General features: G+C 46.1%; 1 protein-coding gene across 4 annotated transcripts in view; it reads left to right on the top strand.

The window, feature by feature from the left end:
- Nucleotides 1-20,926, top strand: part of Fam227a (family with sequence similarity 227 member A) — an 87,506-nt gene that overhangs the window by 25,497 nt on the left and 41,083 nt on the right. For 2 of the 4 annotated variants that reach the window (XM_029555071.1, XM_029555074.1), the window contains 5 exons: nt 1,147-1,248; nt 2,254-2,358; nt 4,465-4,588; nt 6,629-6,736; nt 9,289-9,368. In XM_029555071.1, the coding sequence (XP_029410931.1) occupies nt 1,147-1,248; nt 2,254-2,358; nt 4,465-4,588; nt 6,629-6,736; nt 9,289-9,368 (519 nt within the window). The remainder of the gene's footprint in view (nt 1-1,146; nt 1,249-2,253; nt 2,359-4,464; nt 4,589-6,628; nt 6,737-9,288; nt 9,369-20,926) is intronic. The other 2 variants (XM_029555073.1, XM_029555072.1) reach the window with 2 other exon arrangements.

The raw sequence follows: 20,926 nt of genomic DNA on the forward strand, positions 1-20,926 counted from the left end.
TGGCCCAGGAGCAGGCATAGACGAGGCTGGCGTGTGGGCCAGGGCAGACACACAGGCAGCATTTAGTAAATGTACCTGCTATATTATGGCAGGGGCAACAAAAGCTAATTTTCTGCCCCTTTGAGCTCATGAGTGATTGTTTGAATTTTTAAATTACTCATTCAGTAAAATCTTATGGCCCAGTCCTTTGCATTTGTATAATAGTCACATAGGTTTGCATTGGTCACTGTCGGGGGGGCGGGGGGCTGGAGGAAGCTGTGCTGGAGAGCTGGGCTGCCCCTGTCTAGAGTTATGGGTTCCAGTCCCAGATCTGCCATTTGCTGGCCATATTACTTAGGCCAGTGCCTTCAGCTCTGTGGTCCTCCGTTTCCTAAACTGTGAGGCCTTAGTTTCCTAGCCTGTGATAATAATGTGTGCTCAAAAGTTCTTGTCAGGTTAAGAGAAAGTATAGTTACATAGCATAGGGCTGTGCAAATCCTGAGGACTCACTGAGGTTACGGGGCTGAACTTTTTTTTTCAGTGCTGGGGATTGAATTCAGGACTTGCACATATATACCAGGCAACTACTCTGTACCCTCAGCCCAGAGGACTTTATAAAAATAAAAAAAGAAACAGGGAAAAACCAACAAAAAATTTTAAAAGATTTGTTTTTCTATTTTTAGTTTTATTTATGTGTATGTGCATATGTCATGTGTGTTCAGGTGCCCATGGAGGCCAGAAAAGGGCATCGGATCTCCTGGAGCTGGAGTAAAAGGTGGTTGTGAGTCTCCTGCTATGGGTGCTGGGGACTGCACTCAGGTCCTCTGGAAAAGCAGTGTATGCTCTTAACTGCTGAACCATCTCTCCAGCCCCTGGGTGGATTCCACAGATGCCTGGCAGGGTTGTGGTGTGTTTGACAGCAGTAGAAACCACTGAACACAGGAGGAAAGTCAGAATTTGAGTGAAGATTATTAGGAATCTGAATATGGCTTCTGGGAAATTTAAAAGAAAAAAAAAGATGGCAAGCAGTGCGTACCTGTAATCCCAGGAGGATCAGGAGTTCCAGGCTAGCCTGGGCTACATAGTGAGACCCTGTCAAACAACAGCAGTAACAACACAATACTAACAGTAACCACAATAATAATGTGAATTTCATTTCTTTTCAAGTCTTACTGTTCTGATAGAGAATTAGAGAAGTTTCTCTCGTCTCCTTCTCCCAAAGCCATATGGCTGGATAGCTTTTGGTGGATATTTCATGAAAGGTACCACGTAAATGTAAATCTGAATGTTTCTCTCAAATTCCTATCTCTTTAACATGAGCACCAAGCCCCTCTGATCCTGTGGATCAGCCCTGAAGACTCACCTGTCACCTGTCACGTCCCTATTCAGACCCAATGCCCTGCAGCTCCTCTGACCTTGAGGAGCTATTCCCTGATAGGTGGCAGGAGCAGGACTGGCCTGTACTCAGGTCCTCTGGAAAAACAGTATATACTTTCTTGGTTTTTTTTTTTTTTTTTTTTTTTTTTTTTTTGAGACAGGGTCTCCCTATAACTCCAGCTGGCCTGAAATTCACTATGTAGCTCACAGAGATCTGCCTGCCTCTGCCTCCCGAGTGCTGGGATTAAAGGCTTGCACCACCACTCCTGGCTTTGGAAAAGCAGTATATACTCTTAACTGCTGAGCCATTGCTCCAGAGAGAGAACTTGGGACCTCCTGGCCCAGAGTTAAGGGTTTCCCTTCATTAGTACACCACACATGCTTTATGAATGTGTTCAGCAAATAAGCAGACTGCTTCTTCAAATGTAAGAGGTTAAATCTCTAGAGAATAAGATTCTTTTTAAATTTTTTAAAATTTTTATTATTTTTTATGTGTATGAGTATATTTCCTGCATACATAAAAGTGCACTCACATTGTGAAAACCCTGTGGAGGTCAGAAGAGGGCATCAAATTCTCCTGGAACTAGAGCTATGGATAGCCATTAGCTGCCATGTGGGTGCTGGGAATTGAGCCCGGGTCCTCTTGTAAGAGCAGCCAGTGCTCTTAACTACTAAACCATCTCTCCAGCCCCTGAGAGTAAGATTTTTGATATGAGTGATGCTTGAAGAATCCCAGCCCCATGCCAGGTGTGTGGTAGTGTACGTTCACAGTCAGTCTAGGGTTATATTAGTGAGGCCCTGCCTCATAAAACAAATACCAAACAAAAAAGTATTGCAGTCACTTGGCTGCTGCAGTGGGGACTCTAGTAATTCTCCACCAATCTCTCTTCCTGGCAGCCAAACAAGGAGATCCAGAACAAGCTATTCGACCGGATAGCTCTGCATTATGCCTCCCTGTTGCTCAATACACCGAGGTCCCACTATGAAGAGGCACTCATAAAAGTAAGTGTCACCTGCTTAGAAAACACCTCCGTTGACAAGAGAAGGCCCTGAGCAGGCTTTCCATAAAGGAATTGTTAGCAAGTGTGACATATCTGTGCACTGGCTTATAATGCAGCCCTTGCAAAAAAAATTATGGTGGTGTCAAACATTCTTACTGGAGAAGATGTAATAATATGCTGACTCAAAAACAGCAAGCTATACCACTCAAGGTTTAAAAATATATGTATAGATAGTCAGGCATGGTGGTGCACACCTTTAATCCCAGCACTCGGGAGGCAGAGGCAGGCGGATTTCTGTGAGTTCAAGGCCAGCCTGGTCTACATAGTGAGTTCCAGGACAGCTGGGGCTACAGAGAGACCCTGTCTCAAAAAGACCAAGAAAAATGTATGTATAGAGCAGGCACATACTGCATAGCAAACAATTTAGTCAGTGCGGGTTACATATTTGGCAGTGGCCCCATGAGGTTATATTGCCTAGAGATGACAGGGCTATCACAGTAAGTATACTCTGTATTGTTCATACAGTGATGAAATCACTTAACGATGCATTGCTCAGAACATATCCTCATCATGAAGTGATAACACAACTCTGTGTGTGTATGCACATATATGTGCCTATGAACAGAAAAAAATCTGAAAAATATTTGCCAAGCTCTTAGCTATGATTATCTTTGGGAAGTGAGGTTATAAGACTTTACTTTTTTCTTTCATGCTTCTACAACACTTACATAAGCTTGTAATGTTAAAATGAAAAGTGTGAAAAAAAATTTCAGCCAGGTGTGGTGGTGCACGCCTTTAATCCCAGCACTTGGGAGGCAGAGGCAGGTGGATCTCTGGGAATTCAAGGCCAGCCTGGTCTACATAGTGAGTTCCAGGACAGCTAGGGCTACAGGGAGATCTTGTCTCAAAAAAACCAAAAAACAACAAAAAAAAAGAAAAGTGTGAACATACGTGTACACCTTTCGTGTGCATGCATATCTGAACTAAGAGTTTGCTAGAAGAAATGTAAGTGAATACCTAAGTGATTTGTGGTTGAGGAAGGACTTTGTAATCATGACAGGGAAAAAAAGCTATAAAGGAAAAGACTGATAGATTTAACTGTGTACACACATGCATGTATACATACACATTATTTATTGTGTGTGAAACAGGATCTCACTGTATAGCTCAAGCTGGCCTCATACTGGTTATGTAGCCCAGGCTAGCCTCAAACTCTCCATCCTCCTGCCTCGGTCTCCAAGCACATGTCTCCATACCTACCCATTAATAAGATACTTTTTAAAACTGCTACATATAATGTTAAGAGACAAATGACAAACTATACAAAAGTCCTGGTAGTATGTCATGTTACATGACATAAAGAACTCATAAAATCAGTAAGAAAAATTAAACCTCTCATAGACCCTTGGATAAAGTACATGCATAAAAAATTGACCAAGGAAGGAGTATGGGTAGGAAAAAAGGTTAAGAACAAACTAAAATGCAAATTAAAGTAATAGTTCAGTATCCTTGAGGCTGGGAATGTGGCTCAGGAGTAGAGTGCTTGCCTACTGTGCCTGAGGCCGTAGGTTCACTCTATAATATCGTAAGAAGAGAGGGCAAGGGAGAGAAGGGAAGAGAGGAAAGGAGAGAAGAGGAGAGGAAAGAAAGGGGAGAAGAGTAGAGGAGAGCCCCAGCCGATGTGGTGGCCCACACCTGTAATCCCAGCACTCAGGAGACTGAAGCAGGAGGATTGCCATGAGTTCCTGGGCTACAGAGTAAGACCTCGTCTTAAACAAAACAAATTTGGGAGGATAGTAATATGGAGATTCACATGTTATATATACTGTCCAGATATCTTGTGATCTCCTTGACTGTGCTCTGGGCATAGTGCAGAGGCACTGAGCAATAAACTGCTGCAGGGAGGGTGGAGGCTGCTGGCTGAGCTCAGCATGGTGCTGAGATGCATCCTCAGTGATGCCTGGAGATGGACATGCAGCCCAAGACAGAAAGGAAGGCAGCCTAGTGTTGGGAAGGAATTTGATGTCGTAGCTTCCTGAAGCCAGACTTCTTGTCTGGGAGTAGAGATGTGGAGAATGATGCTTGCCTCTGCTTCCCCCACCCCCAGAAGTTGCCTTCACTTCTGAGCAAAGCCCTGTATACCAGCTTCTGCTGCTGCTTCCCACAGTCCTGGTTCAACACACACGAATTCAAGTCAGAAATCTGTAACACCATGACCCTGTGGATTGCAGGTGAGTGAGGAGGGAATTTTTTCCTACTCAGGAAAGAAGTTTGGGTAAAATGTTTCCTACCAGGGGCCGGGTGTGTTCTTAGTTGCCATAGCACCTCTTCATCAAGGCAGTCTTCCCTTTTCTTTCCTTAACATTTGAGAGTCTGAGCTTAGTGTTACACACCTGTAATCCCAGAATTTGAGAGGCTATGGCAGGAGTTTTGTGAGTTAGAGGCCAGCCTGGACTACATGACAAGACCCTGCCTTAAAAAACTAACTAAAATCAACCAAATATTAAAGAGAGAGTTCAAGCTGGCCATGGTGATGCATACCTGTAATCCCAGCACTTGAGAAACTGAGGTAGAAGGATCGCTGTGAGTTTGAGGCCAGCCTGGGTTATGTGTGAAGTGTTAGGCCAGCTAGGGCTACAGAGGTCCTGTCTCAGAAAACCAGGGAAGAAAAGGAAGAGGAAGTAGAAGAAGAGGAGAAGAGGAGGAGGAGGAAGAAGGAAAAAGAGGAGGGCAAAAGAGGAGGAAGAAGGGGAGGAGGAAGGGGGGAGGCCAGGTAGAATTGAGTTGTAGAGTCTCAGTTTTCCTGCTTTCTTGGAAACAGTCCTGAGACAGGTTGCTTGATGTGTTTTTGTGTCCTCCAGCCCATGCAGTGCCAGCCCCACACTGGCTTTCCCAATTGCACTTCAGTCCTCACACCATTTCCCTGTCTCAGTCTAGAGCCTTTCTGAGGTCATTAAAAGCTGCTATTTATTGTGAGGGTCCTATGGAATAGATACAGTACTAAACAGGCACCTTTTACATTTCCTTTATTAGAACATGCCCATCTCAGCTTGGTTATTGCCATGGCTAAGCTTTCTTACAGTGGTGCAGTAAGGATGCACAGCTGGATCAGTGCAGGGAAGAGGCAGGCTGTGGAGGATCCATGTACCCCCTCCCTTGTGCTGGTTCCCTCCCTCCCACAAGGAGTCACACAGAGCCTGCTCATCCTTCTGTCAGGGTGATATAGCTACTTGCATGTAATATTTCTGCCCAAGAGAAGCTCATCAGACATTCAGTGGCCAAGGCTTTCATTGGGTCACCGTGAAGCCACTTTTATCAGGTATCATAGTTCCAGGAAAGCGGGTTTCAGCCAAGCTACATTGTGTACAGGCAGCCCAAGTATAGTGAACACACTCTTTAGAAATAGTTTTATGTCTGTGTAAGGAACCAGCTAAATCTAGCCTTATAGGCCTTTCTAAGGCCAACAGCCTCAGGCCTGCTGTGTGAACTCTTCTTTACAGCCCAATTAGCCCTCTAAACATGCAGGGTCAAGGTTCAGGAGCAAACAAATGGGTGTCAGGTATTGGACTCAAGGTTGACTCTCTTCAAAGCTAGATCTTTGATCATAGTGGCAACCTGTCTACCATTTTCTGACCCTCTTCCTGCTGCTCCTTCTTGTTCCCATTTCTGTCCAACTCATGCCCAGAAATAGCCTCCTGTCCACTTGCATTGTTCAGTGGAGGCAGGGGCACTACATGGCGGCTCAGATTTCTCCCAATACCCTTTGGAAGCATCTCCATCAAATGCAAAGGGAGAGCATTTTTCTTGCACTGACCTTTGTGTAACATGGTGTTGAAGAAGCCTCTGCTGAGCACATATTTACTACATGCCAGGTCCAGTAGGAGTCCCCAGAGACAGAGATGGCTGCCCAGCCCCTGTGCCCGGGGAGCTCATGGTCCAACAAGAACAGAGGAAACAGGGAAGAGAGTAAAGAACCATATCATCTTCACGTTAGCAGGTGCCACAGTCATGGAGCTATGTGATCTGACCCTCACACCCAACCAACCACCAGACAGCAAGACAAGCAGCACTGTCCTCATTCTTTAGGCGAAGAAACCAAAGCCCTCTAGAGAAGAAGTGACTTGTACAAAGCCCCAGGCCAGTATGGGGCAAGGCTGGTACTGGACCCCAGGCTCCTTGGGAAGCAGTAGGAGGCTCGAGGCCTCTGTCTCCCTTATCCTGCTCCTGTATCATTGGTGGAAGTATCTATCACCACTCTTGGCTTCTCTTAGGGACGTATCCTTGCCCACAGAGCTATAACACTTGGGACTACTCAGAACTGGATCCAGAGAGGTTCTGGCAAGACGAATTCATGTTACAGAGGAGGCAACTCACAAAGGGTAAGCATGTGCTATGACCCTGTCTCCTCTACTCCCACCACACCCAGCCACTATGTGACTAAAGCAGAAATACCAGAGCACTGACATCCTTACCAGGTTCTCTCAGACTCTCAAACTAGCCAAAAAATGATTAATGTTACGACTGAAGTTCAAGTACACGCAGTGTAGTCGGCATGTGGAATTTTATGCTCTGTAGTAGAAGGGCTGGGATGCAGCTCAGTTGGCAGGATGCTAGCCTAGCATGTGCAAGGCCCTGAGATCTACCCTCAGAACGGAGAGCAAACAGAACAAACACATCCACCCTACTGTAGTCTGTGTGCCTTCCTGAACACTGTTGGCCCTGTTCTATACTGCATCTAGTCAGTATGGTGTACTCTATGTCTGTATGCTCTAGACTCTGGTCTGTGTGTTCTGTAGAATAGGGAAAGCTAGATAGTAGGAGTCTATCTGTGTCTGGAACATGCTGGGCCCTCTGTCCATTGTTTGATCCTCATGACAACCCACTGAAGGACACACTAAATGCACATCACAGATAAGGAAGTTCAGAGGAGCAATTTCCCTATCACCAGCTTTTTTATTTCACTCACCAGTCATGTCAGGAGCCCTGTGAGTCAGAATTCCTCCCTTCAGGCAGAGGCAAGCCCTTCCCCGCCTTCCCATCCAGGGGCTGTGTAGGCAATTTAGTCATAGCACAGTGGATTACACCTCCCGTGAGTGGAGGCAGGGCGCAGAGGGCTGCATGGGGAACGGCAGGCAGGCCAGCCCCTGACAGGCAATACGAAGCCTCCATACCAGGCTTGAAGGCTGGTGTTTCAGGCAGGTGAAGGGAGGACCAGAGGTGTGGTAGCTGTTGAGATTCAATGGTCAGATGCTGTGGCTGACCAAGGTCCCAAAGGCCTATAAGCAAGGCACAGCTGGAGGTATCCTACTTTGGGGCTCCAGAGAAGAGCCTCCCTGCACCTTTTGGCACAAAGTAGGCTGCAGCAACTGTCTGGAAACTAGATGACACCACTTTGTTGGGGCCACACTTTGCCAGCTATCACTGTTCTGGACATTTACTCGATAGATGTGCTTCCTAGCGATTAGCAGACACATAGAGGGATTTGTTTCAAAGTAGAAAAAAAAAAAAAAGAAACCAGTTTTAAAATTGTCTTTATTCCCACCATGTTCAGTAATTTTTTAGAAAAGAATCTTAAATTTAACAGTTTATAAGACTGAGGACTTTTCTTATTTTTTGGTGGTCCTGGGGCTTAAACCCAGAGCCTTGCACATGCTAAGTCTGTACTCTAACACTGTATGATATCCCCAGTCCCGGATTTTATTTTATTTATTTATTTTTAGATTTTACTTTTAAATATTTTATTTAGCCAGTCTTCCTGGAACATGCCTCCAATCCTAGCACTTGGGAGGGTGAGACAGGAGAATTGCTTCAATTTGGAGGCCAGCCTGGTCTACGTAGAGCATTCCAGGCCAGCCAGGGCTATATAATGAGACACTGTCTCAAGCAACACAAGTTTAAGACTGGTCTGGGCTACATAGTGAAACGCTGTCTGAAAAACAAAACAAAACAAAACAAAAAACAAACGAAATAGTTTATCTGATACTTACTCATTTCAATTTTTAGGTTTCCAGTTGTGGGTTTTCTTTTGAAGTACCATGTGTTGTGTTTTGTTTTTTTGTTTTATTTCCATGTGTACTGAGCCCTGCTCATGTGCCTCTAGAGATATTTTTCTTTGGCTAGCATCAGCTCTGCCTGGTATGTGGTATTTGTGCTTTAAATTTTTTTTTCTTTTTGAGACAGGGTCTCCCTGTAGCCCCAGCTGACCTGGAATATGATGAACTTGATAGGTAGCCGCAGCTGACCTGGAATTTGATGAACTTGATAGGTAGATCTGCCTGCCTCTGCCTCCTGAGTGCTGAGATTAAAGGTGTATGTCACCATAAAAATATTTTTAAAGGCTTTATTTTGTTTTATTTATTTATTTTGGTCTTTTTGAGACAGGGTTTCCCTGTAGCTCTGGCTGGCTTGGAACTCACTTTGTAGACCAGGGTGACCTTGAAGTCACAGAGATCCCCCTGCCTCTGCCTCCCGAGTACTGGGACTAAAGGCATGTGCCACTATGCCCGGCTAGGATTTCTTTTATTTTTAATTATGTGTATGTATGTGTGTCTGTGTATGTGAACAAGTGTGGGTACCCAAGGAGTCCAGAGGTATTGGATCCCCTGGCACTGGAGTTACAGGCAATTGTGAGCCACCTAATGTGGGTACTAGGAATCAAACTCAGGTCCTTTAGAAGAAAATACTTGCTCTTAATCACTGGGCCATCTCTCCAACCAGATATTCATGCTTTTTGACAGGATCAGAGAGGTGAAGTAATGTACCCAAGTCGCTCACAGGTAGAGGGAGCAGAGACCTTCGTTTGCCTAGGGCCAGTTCTGGTTCTGCCCTTGTGGATACTGGAGTGCTTCCAGCTGGGTGTGTCTCAAAGTTCCTGTGCTACAGTCTTGCATTTAGTGGCCAAGCACCAAATAACAACTTTTCCCTTTCCTAGGAAGAGAATTTACCCACTTTACTTGTAAGAGATTCTCCATCCAGAAGCTGGAACATACCAAGAAATACCACCACCCTTGGGTAAGTGGGGAGCACAGACCTGAACCCTGAACTCCACAGAGCCCTGAAGCTGCAGAAACTCTAGGTTCCTGGGGACATCAATGACCTGTGGGTGGCACATCTTGGTACCCAGCCCATTCTACCCCATATTCTCAGAAGGGCTCTGATAGATCAAGATTGCCCATGGATGAGAGGGCTGGCCCCTGATAGGCACTGCACAACATCCACACAGAAGGATCATGGCTGTGTCACACTAATCTTGAAGATCTAGGTCATCATCCTCATTTCTGATGCCTGAATGTCCATTTCTAATATTATGCTGCCTTTTAAAAATGTTTTATTTATTATTTTTATTTTCTGTGTATGAATATATTGCCTACATGTATGTAAGTGCATTCATGTCATGAGGTGCCCATAGAGGTCAGAAGATCATTGGATTTCCCTAGAACTGGAGTTACAGATGGTTAACTGCCAAGTGGGTGCTGCGAATTGAACCCAGGTCTTCTGCAAGAACAGCTGGTGCTCTTAACCGCTAAGCCGTCTCTGCAGCCCCTCATGTTGCTTCTTAGCAGATCAACTATGAGGCATGTTAGATGTCATGACCCTGACTGAGAGCAGAAAGCTTGTTTTTACCCTGGAACGCTCAGCATGGAGAGGCTGGGCCCATTTCTGCAGGGATAACGCAGGCCATGGTTATGCTCTGTACCGAGCTGGTCACGACCTGCCATTCTGGCTGTGGGTTTGTCTGTTGATTGGAGCCTTCCCTCTGTAGAATATAAACCTACTGTCACTGTCCTAGCTCCTTCTTCTATGAAGATAAGCCTGCCATCAAGAAGGCACTCCATAAAGACTTGGAAGCTTCATGACAGTCTCTTTTATAAGCTCTTGGCCCTATGCTTAGCATGTGATGGTGCTCTATAAATGACTCCCTGGCCCCAAGCACAGATGGAACAGGTGCTGCCAAGGGCCAGCTGTCTCTCAGAGACCAACATCAAAATATTATTCAATGTTTAGGCACTATCTGTCATAGTGCCTGAAACAAATGGATTTCTTTTGTACCAAAACATGGAAAACCTTCTGTTATTTCAAGAACCCAGCTGAGAGATCCCATCTTCTGAAAATAGAAATAATCAAAAACTGGAACCTTAAAAGCAGCTGAATTTTGAATAGCAAACCAGGACGGAGGGTGTGTTTGGGGACCCAGCTTCTTGTCAAGAGCAGACAGGGTTTCCCATCTGCTCAGCAAAGTAGCTGGCTGCACTCAAAGCATGCAATTCAATGGCAACAGTCTGTCTGAGAGTCCAGAATTCAAGGGACCAAGCTGTGATTTCTTTTAAGACTGATTTGCCATCTGCCCTTCTCAGTTCAATGAGTTTTAAAGAAGATGGTGAAAGGCAGTCTCAATGAAGAGGAACTTGAGTTGGGGAGATGGTTCAGTCGATAGAAACCTGCTGTATAAGCATGAGGACCCAAGTTCATTCCCTAGCACCCATGTGAAAAAGCCAGGCATGGTGGTACGTGCTTGTGATCCCAGTGCTGGGGAGGTGAGACAGGCAGATCCCTGGGACTTTCTGGCCAGCTAGTCTAGCTTAGTGAGTGAACTCCAGGCCAACGAGAGGGCCTGTCTCTAAGAAAAGAGATGGATGGCACCTGGGGAATGACACCCGAGGTTGTCCTTTGGTGTCCCCATGCACACATGTGTACCTGCACCTGCTATGCGCGTGCGCGCGCGCGCACACACACACACACACACACTGCACAAGAATCATCAGCAGAATTCTCAGTTGCAAGCAACAGAATCCACTCAGCCACTCGTAGCAGAAAGAAATGTGCTGAAGGATGTGAGTGGTGTGCAGCTCCCAGAAGGACCAGGCCTCGGCCCCAGAGGCCTCACCACCAAGAGAATGAAGAACACACCCTGCCCCGCACAGCTCCACTGCTGCACACCCATGTTCCTGGGGCCTGTCTGCAGTGGCCTTTCCTCACATGGCTCATTTCTGTCTTGATGTCTCGGGCAGGTCTGGGGCATGGGAAGGGTAGAAGGTAGGAGAGCAAATTAAGGCTTTTACCTTGGGGGGATAGAGAGATGGCTCAGCGGTTAAGAACACTGGTTGTTCTTGCAGAAGACCTGGTTTCAGATCCCAGCACCCACATGGCAGCTAACAACTATCCTAACTCCAGTCCCAGGGGATCCGACAGCCACTTCTGTCCTCCGCGGGTATTGCACGACATGGGTGCACTTACCTACCTGCAGGCAATACACTCATACACATTAAATAAAAAGTTAAAAAAAAAAAGACTTTTACCTTGGGATCTAGAAAGAAAGACCATGTGTGTGACAAATGACACTCCAGGAAAGGGGTCACATGAGCCAAGGATGAGGAGTCAATGGTTGGAAGAATGAATGGAAGATCATTCCAGGAAGCAGGAACAGCATTTCAAAGGCCCTGAGATAAAAAGAAGAGTGAAAAGAGCTAGAGCTACTCAGAGAACAGGCAGAAGGCAATGATACTAGGCTTCAGTTCTGAAGGAAGGAAAGGCAGGAGTCATAGGGACATAGATGGGCCAATGTCTTGGAAGTGTAAGGTCGGAGTACAGATGTTCTGTGAGGCTCCATTCAAGTTGGGGCAGGCATGATCTTCCCAATTTTTTTTTTTTTTAAGAGTTACTTATTTTTATGTATTTTTTTTCTTGGGTCTTTTTGAGACAGGATCTCCCTGTAGCCCCAGCTGTCCTGGAACTCACTATGTAGACCAGGCTGGCCTTGAACTCACAGAGATCTGCCTGCCTCTACCTCCTGAGAGCTAGGATTAAAGGCGTGTGTCACCATGCCTGGCCTATTTTTATTTTTTATAAATATAAATGTTTCATTTGCTTGTAACAAGTGACATGCATACGAGTGACCTGGAAGCCATCAGAGGGCATCAGATCCCCTGGAACTGGAGTTACAGATGATTGTTAGCTGCCATATAGATATTGGGAACTGAACCCAGGTCCTCTACAAGAGCTATCAGTGCTCTTAACCACTGAGGCATCTCTCTGGCCCCTTCTCTAGATTTTTAAAAGATAACACAGTCAAACAAAAAAAATATCCTGGCCAGGCATGGTAGTGCATGTCTTTAATCCCAGTAGAGATAGGCAGGATCAAGGTCAGCCTTGTCTACATAGCAAGTTCCAGGCCAGCTTGGGCTAGAGGGAGACCCTGTCTCAAAAACAAAATCCTAGCCTAGCGTGGTGGTACACGCCTTTAATCCCAGCACTTGGGAGGCGGAGGCAGGCAGATCTGTGTGAGTTTGAAGCCAGCCTGGTCTCTGTAGTGAATCCAGGACAGCTGGGGCTACAGGGAGACCCTGTCTCAAAAAGACCAAAAAAAAAAAAAAAAAATCCTGAAGCCAGACACACACACCTTTTATCCAAGTACTTGGAAGGCAGAAGCAGGTGATCTCTGGAGAGTTCAAGGCCAGCATGGTCTAGATAGTGAGTTCCAGGCTAGCAAGGGCTACATAGTGAGACCCTTTTTCAAAAATAAAACAAAAAGATCACATTGTCCTGCCTTCTGATGGGCAGCTTTTGTGGTTGTCTAAGTAAGAGATCATGGCAGCAGGTGGCAGGAGCCATAGAGATGAGATGGGTTTTAGAGACGGGCTTGTACCCCTGCCTCATGGGTTAGCTTTAGGAGTGGGGCAAGAAGGGCAGGAAAGCAGAGCTGCTTCCCAGGTGCACTGTGAGAGAGCTGAGCTGCTCTGTGTGTGCAGGTGGAAAGTGACAGTTTGAGGAATAGGTCAGCCATCAAGAGCTCCATGTCCACTTTTAGAAAAAAAATAATTGGAATATAACATCTAAACACACTAGGGAATATAGTCCCTAATTCTTACATAGTGTGTAATTTCAAATAATTTTAATCTTATTATCATCTCTGTTTTGTGGTTTTTGAGACAGGGTCCCATGTAGTTCAGGCTGACCTCAAATTTACTATGTAGTGAGGCTTGCCTTGAACTACTGATCCTCCTGCCTCAACCTCCCATTATGGATATGAGTCACCTGGCCTTTTTTTTTTTTTCTGGTTGAGACTAGCCTAGGCTAGTATCCAAATTCACAATCCTGTCTCAACTTCCTGAGTGTTGGGATTCCAGGCATGCACTACCACACCTGCAAACATTGTTGATCATCTCTTTGAATGAACTTCTTAACTCCAAGGTGCTTGTGAGAAGTGCACATGGATACGTCAGTGAGTAAATGTGTGAGACTAGATGCAAGGAGAGTCTGGGTTAGCAAAGAAACAATTTGTCTTCTAGCCAAAAATATGAGAAAAGGGAGTGAAGGGCCTCCCTAGAAACCCATTGGGTGGTGGTCAGAGGACCTCGATTTCCATCAGGGCAAGGTCACCCTCCAGGGCAAGGCTCCATGTTCTCATCTGTAAAATGGGTACTCTGATGTTAAAGATGGTTAAGTCCTGTTAAGGGCTTGACAAAGGTAAGCAGTGCCCCACTGTGGTCTGGTTGTGACTTCAGAATGTCAACCGACTGTTAAGCAGTCTTCTCAAGCTCCAGAGCATGGGTGTAGTCCTCATCCTGAGCAAGGAAGAGCCGTTCCTGCAGCTACACCTGCTAGCGCCATCCCAGGCAGATCCACACACGCTAGAGTGTAGTTCACAGTGCCTCCAGCAGACTCCCCTGTCACTGTGCCCATCATATTCAGATCTCAGTCTGCTGAGACTGAGCATTGGGTGGTCACATAGGCTATGTCCTAGTTTGTTTCTCCATTGCTATGACAAAACACTCTGACCACTACCAACTTGGTGAGGAAAGCGTTTATTTGTTTTACATCTCCCAGGTCACTGTTCATCAGGGAGCCCAAGGCAGGAAGTCAGGGCAGGAACCTGGAGCCAGAAGCTGGATCACAGGTCGTGGAGAATCATTGCTTACTGACTTGCTCCCCTGGCCCCTGCCCGGCCTGCTTTCTTATGCAACACAGGCCCACCTTCCCAGGGGTGGCACCACCCACAGTGGGCTGGGCCCTCCCACATCACTCAACAATCAAGATGCCCCATGGACATGCCCACAGGCCAGTCCAATGAAGGAAATTCCCCAATTGAGGTTCCCTCAACCCAGGTGTGTCAAGTTGACACTAAAGCTATCCAGCACAGGCTAGAAGGGCCCAACACTGTCCTCCCTGGCTGTCTTCCTTTACTCTGTTCCCAGCCATATGAATGATTGCTGGGCTGGGACGGCAAAGCACTTTGTCTGCACCGAGAGTCCACCTCAGCAGCTTTGTGTGCACGCCCAGTCCTCATAACCACCCTGCAAGGATGGTAACTACTCACTGTTATCTTTATTCAACAAAGGAAGAAACACACTTGGGAATGAGTTGCTTGGGGCCACCCCACACTGGCATCTAGACCATTAGTCTGAGCTCTTTCTGTGTCACCTGCCATCAGATACTCCACCAGGAATTCCTACTCTACCAGCTCACCCCACACTCCTCTGCATTGCTCTGTGCTCCCCGCAGATCCCTCAGGACCTATGAAGGAGCAGGGATGCCCAGGGGACCCCAGGATTGTTGACATCTCACAAATCCCAGGAACCACCTGACACTGGACAGATCAGTAGCTGCTGGACAGCCAGCTACACCATGGACAGGAAGTCCCTCAATTAAAAAAAATTTAAACTTAACATTTATTTACACACACACACACACACACACACACACGTGCATGCACCAGTGTGTAGGAGTGGAGATCAGAAAACATCTTGGAGTAGGTTCTCTCTTTCTACCACGTGGGTCCTGGGGATCGAATTCAGGTTGTCAGGCTTGGTGGCAAGTGCTTTTATGTTCTAAGCCATCTGGCTGACCCCTCAAGTGTCACTTCTATGTAAAAGTCAAGTCAAGCCTGTGAAGACTAGTAGACAGAAGGTCTGCCACGTGGTTGCCTATCTGACATTGCCAAACTCCTAAGCATGCATAAAGACGGAAGCAAGTGTCTTCTCTTCTTGGAAGCACTCTGCTTTCCCCAGGCAGAATCCAGCATTCCTCCCTCTGGCTTCCATGAGACTCTTATTCTGCTGTGGTAAAGTTGAGTTTTTCCCAGTATCTGATATCTTTTTCATCCTTTTTTTTTGGTCTTTTTGAGACAAGGTCTCCCTGTAGACACAGCTGGCCTGGATTCACTAATGGAGACCAGGCTGTTCTCAAACTCACAGAGATCCACCTGCCTCTGCCTCCCAAGTGCTTGGATTAAAGGCATGAACCACCACACCCAGCTTTTCATCTATTTAAAAAAAAAAAAAAGTACAACTTTTTTTTTGTTGCTCATGTTCATGGCATAATAAATATATTTCCTCACCTCCCCTACATCTGTGCGTAGCCATGTGACTGTGATCTAGTTTGTGAGATACCTAAATGTGCCACATGACAGTTTTCTAGAACCTTCCTTTAAAAGACTTGTATGAACTCTTCCCATTTGTCTTTCCCATTCTGCTGCCTGGAATGTAAATGTGATGACAGGAGCTCTAGCTTTCATCTTGGACCCCTGAGGACAAAAGTGAAACCAGAAGGAGAGTCCCAAGGACTTAGCACAGCAGAAATGCCATGTAAGGAAGGCCAGGATTGCTGGCCTTCAGACGTGTAGGAAAGCAAGTTCTGCTTAGTTTGAGGCACTATGATGTTAAGTGTCTATCACTGACATCAAAATGTAATCCTAATTTATATTCCCTCTAACAAATATGGAATGTGCACTTGTGTATTTACTCATCTCTCCTGCTCGTCTGGGAGTGCTTCTAGGCAGGGACTGGGTTTCAGTGATTGCTCAGTGCCAGACACTGTAGTAGTTGCTTATGAAGATGGCATGCTGTGTGACTATGTAGTGACTGACAACAGTGGGCCTGGAGCATTTCCATGAGCCACCGTGCACATTTCATGCCACATCTGGCTTCATCCTGAAGAAACCCCAGGCAGCAAAGACATTCAGTGTCTGCCTGAATCCCCAGTTGCTGAGTAGCACTCTACTGCCATCCAGCCCGCAACCTCTCCCCAATCCCTAGCTCTGTGTTTTCCATTCTGGCTGTCTCCCGTGTCTCTTCAGTTGTCTGATGGGCCCGATGCTTTCCTTGCACGTGTTCCTTTCTGAGAACAACGGGACACAGCTAAGTTGCAAACATTCCTCTCAGGGTAGTTTTGTTACCTTTCTTCTTTTTTTCAATCTCCCCTGAAGTCTAGTATACACACAGCCCACGACAGAAGCCCTTCAGTCAAGCAAAACATAGAAGAAGGTGCTCAGCGCCACTACATCAAAGGTATGCGGGCTGCTGAGGTCACCGTGAGCTTTTGTCTCAGTTTTTGTCTCCAAAGCCCTGCTGCATCAGCTTCATCTGGTCATAATTTGCTTTGGGTTTCTGACCTGGGCCTTGGTACCAAGCAAGGTGCCAAGGTGAAGAAGGGGTGATGATATTTTTGGTTCTGTAAGCACCTTTGATGCTCAAGATGTTCCCCTGGACAAAGGGCCCTCTGCCCAAGTGCCAAGAGTGCCATGACTCAGAAAGCTGCTCACCATGTCAGCATTTGGGGGTACAGTACCCCAGTGTCACCCTCAGTAGCCTGAGGAGTTCCCCTAGAGTTTTAGAGACCTTGACTCAGTCCAAACTGGGATTCTTGGCTTCGACACTGCAGAGAATTCCAGAACTATACTAGCCATATAGAAAACTAGAGTGGGGAATTTTATTAAAGATATATTAAATATTTATATTTCTGTGTGTATGTGTGTGTGTGTGTCAATGTGAGTATATTCCACGTGTGTGCAAGTGCTCACAGAAACCAGAAGAAGGCATCACATCCCCTGGAGCTGGAGTTATAGGTGGTTGTGAGCTGCCTGATGGTGCTAGGAACTGAATTCTGGTCCTCTGGAAAAGCAGCAAGTGCTCTTAACTGATAAGCCATAAGCCATCTCTCCAGCTCCTAAAGATATTTTAATATAGTCTTAAGCATCAGGATTAGGAGAAAAAGGTGCTCAGGAGAAAAGAAGGCAGACCCCAGAGCATGGGCGTGGGCTTCTCAAAGAGAAATAGTGCCCATATATGAGGTTTTGGAGGGGTTTAAAGTGACCGTCTTGTCACTGAATGACCCTAGAGGGGTGCCCGTCAGGATTACAGAAATACTGGAAGGTAGTTTACTATTAAGTATAGTTTCATTTGAGATGCTCAGTGTCTGACGAAAGGCGTGAGCCCTACGCAGGCCATGTACATTCAGGCCCTTGGCCTGGTCCATTGCCACTTTAATGTACCGTGTCTCTATGTGAAAGGACAAGTAACCCTGCAGGTATCCTTGACAGCAGATGTGGTTAATGTATGGAATCCTTGCTCTCAGCTGGCAGGAGGCTTCGGTCAGACTTGGGTGACTGCTCTTCTCCCTTCTCACGTCCCCACACTTCCCCTGTATTTCTATCCTGCCTCAATTGTATGGCTTTGCAATCGTCCTGTACATTCAACCTCATGTAAAATCAAATGGTGTCTTAACTCAGACCCTTTACTGCTTGGACAAAGCAAAGACCTTAGAGCAGTTTAACCTAAACCCCTAAGGGCTCAAATGCTATTTCATCTACTGATATTATGTCTGTCCTGATTTAAAACCCCACAGGTTTTTTTGGTTTCATTTTGTTTATTGAGATAAGGTTTTATGCTATCTAGGCTGGCCTCAAACTCACTGTGTAGCCCAGACTGGCCTCAAACTCACTGTCTAGTCCAGGCTGGCTTTGAACTCCTGATCCTCCTGCCTTCAACTCCCAGTGGCTGTGATTATAGTCATGTGCCACCATGCCTGGCTTCAGATGATATGATCATATCAGCATCATTGATCTGGTATTTCAACTTTGCCTACATATTGAAGCTCAAAGATTATTACATAGCAGTGGACTGGACTCTCAAGGGAGAGAGTGGACAGTGGTCAAAGAGACCACTGTGCTCAGACCCACATCTTGGGCGGACCTTATATTACTTTTTATTCATTAAAAAAAATTTTTTTATGTGTATGTCTGTGTGAGTATGTGCCATGTGCTGCAGGTGCCCAAGGAGGCCAAAAGTAGGTGTTGGATCCCCTGGAGTTGTAGGTGGTTGTGAGCCACCCAACATGGGTACTGGGAATCAAACTTGGGTCCTCTTCAAGAGTAGCAAGTGCTCTTAACCACTGAGCCATCTCTCCAGCCCAGAAGCAATGACACTTTTTCCTTCATCTTTTTTTTTCTACCAGGGATGGAACCCATAACCTCCTGCATGCTAGCCATGCCCTCTACCCCTAAGCTACATTCCCCCATGGGTCATATTTTCATTTATTTGTGTGCCGGTGCCAGCCGGCCAAGACGGACAGTACCTGAAAGGGGGAGTGATGATTGAAAGAAAAAACAAGAGACAGAGAAAAGGATACTTGGGAGGACTGTCAGTAGAGACTGCAGCCCTGGTTTATTTTAGCTCCGCCTTCTTATACAGAAGAACATCAACTATCTTAACTCAATTAGTTTCAACAGCTGTTTTTCCCACCTGTATCTGAGGGTCAAGGAGCGGTCAAATACTTGTGAGCTCCGCCATATAAACACATTCCACCTGACTTGGCAGATTAGGTACTGGTGTGCAAAACACAAACTCAGTAAACAAGCCTGCCACAGCTCAATGTACATAATGGATTAATAGCTCTGAACATTTGTGTATTTATGTGTTTATCGTGGTGGGGCATATGGAAGTCAGAGAACATCTTGGGGAGTCAGTTCTCTTCTAACATGGGGGTCCTGGGGATTGAGCTCAGGTTGTCAGGCTTGGTGGAAAATCCCTTGTGGCCCAAATTCCCTCTGGGCCTCCTGCACTATCAGACAAACCATATAATATATTTTATGTGCATTTATTAAACTACAAAGGAATGAGAACCCAGTGCCTGGCCCACGCCTCCGGTGGCATGGCTCAGAAACAGCCATATCAGACTGCACCACAACTACCATAATCCCTGCTAGCATTCGCTCATGCCTTAGGGGCCAGCTATCTTGCCCCAGGTCCACAAGAGTCAGTCCATTCTGTCTTTGAGCTGCTGTGGCTGGCTGCCTGTTCTCCACACCACACCTGCACGCAGCTCCCGGCTTCCTTCCGTCCCAAGATAGCTCCCAGCAGCCCCTTCATAGTCCATGCTCTGTGTCAGGCCCCACCCACTGGAGGACCTAGCCAATTGGGAGACACTCCACCCCTTTCCTCCGCTCTTACAGTCTTCCCATCCATCTTCTGCTAAAGTCCCTGAGCCTTGGAGGGGGTGACAGATGTAGGGAAATCTCTCTTGAATCATGGTGAGATAGTGTCTTCTTGGGCCTCCCCATTAGTCAGCTTTAGGCTGTGGCCACTGATCTATCTCAGTGGTGTTTCTTCTACTATAAAGACAAATGCCTAGAAGATATCCCAGTAGGTGTACTATACTCATGATGGCTTCTCCACCAGGGCCTGTAGCCTTTCTCGACACAAAGCGTTGGCCTGGCCTACAGCACCAGATATATGTTCCACCCCTAGGAGCGGGACTTATCCAATTAGAAATTTGTCAGTTGTACGTGTGTTGGTCGAGCCATTATTACACTTGCAGGCATTACTTGGCATATCCATAGTGTGCAGCATGCAGGGTCCATCATTGAGTAGAATTATAGGGGATCCTTTCTTCCCCAGCCATCCATATAGAGCCTCCTGGCAACATGAATGTCATCCATCCAGTGGCACGGAGTGTTTTGCCTTAGTTTCAGTTCCATCTCTTCTTTCATGCTCACAACATGCAGTGTCTTCAGCAACATGGCCTTACTGACCTTTCTAGTGTACAGCAGATGTTAATGGCAATACCCTTGGTGAATTGGAGGACCTCTAGGATCTCCCTCTGACCAACAGTTCATGGGGGGTGGGGGCAACCCACCCCTGGTACTGTAGATTTTCTTAACAGTTTTATAATTTGAAGGTCTCTATCCTCATCTTACCCAACCTACATAAAACTCCCAAGAATCTTACAGCTATAGCTGGCCTTTGCTTCTTCAGGTATCTTTCAAATGGGTTTCACATCTGTAAAACACTCAAAGGAACGTTAACATTATGTATTAAATCAATCATAGACAAGGTCTCCCACAGCATGGAAACGTTTTGTCCATTTGTATTAACTGTTTTCTCCATAGATCCTTGTTAGATACCGTAGCATGAGTATGAGGCATTAATTTGGTTAATACACTTACAGGTGTTGGCTCCAGTTGCCTGATCCTGCACTGGGCTAAGGAGGCAGGGGCTTCTCCTGTCCCCGCTGCATTTGTTGGTTACCTGAGTCAGGCAGGCCCTGGGTCTGCCTCCTGACTGCAGCCATCTCTGTCATCTCCCCATTGACCACACCTGAACTTGGTGGGAAAACCTGCTTCCACCCCTAGTATAGCCTTTATCAGAAGAGAAATGCATCTTATTTAATCCTTGGGGATTCTTAACCACCCCTTGTATAGTTTTTATCCTTCGAATGTCCTTTGTAAATGGTTCTTCTGGTTTTAAAACCTTCCAGAAATGCCTTAGCACTGAATTTGGTTTTCTATCAATTTTTTT

The sequence above is a fragment of the Nannospalax galili genome, unplaced genomic scaffold (genome assembly GCF_000622305.1).
Source record: "Nannospalax galili isolate Female #2095 unplaced genomic scaffold, S.galili_v1.0 scaffold445, whole genome shotgun sequence".
Taxonomy (NCBI): Eukaryota; Metazoa; Chordata; class Mammalia; order Rodentia; family Spalacidae; genus Nannospalax; species Nannospalax galili.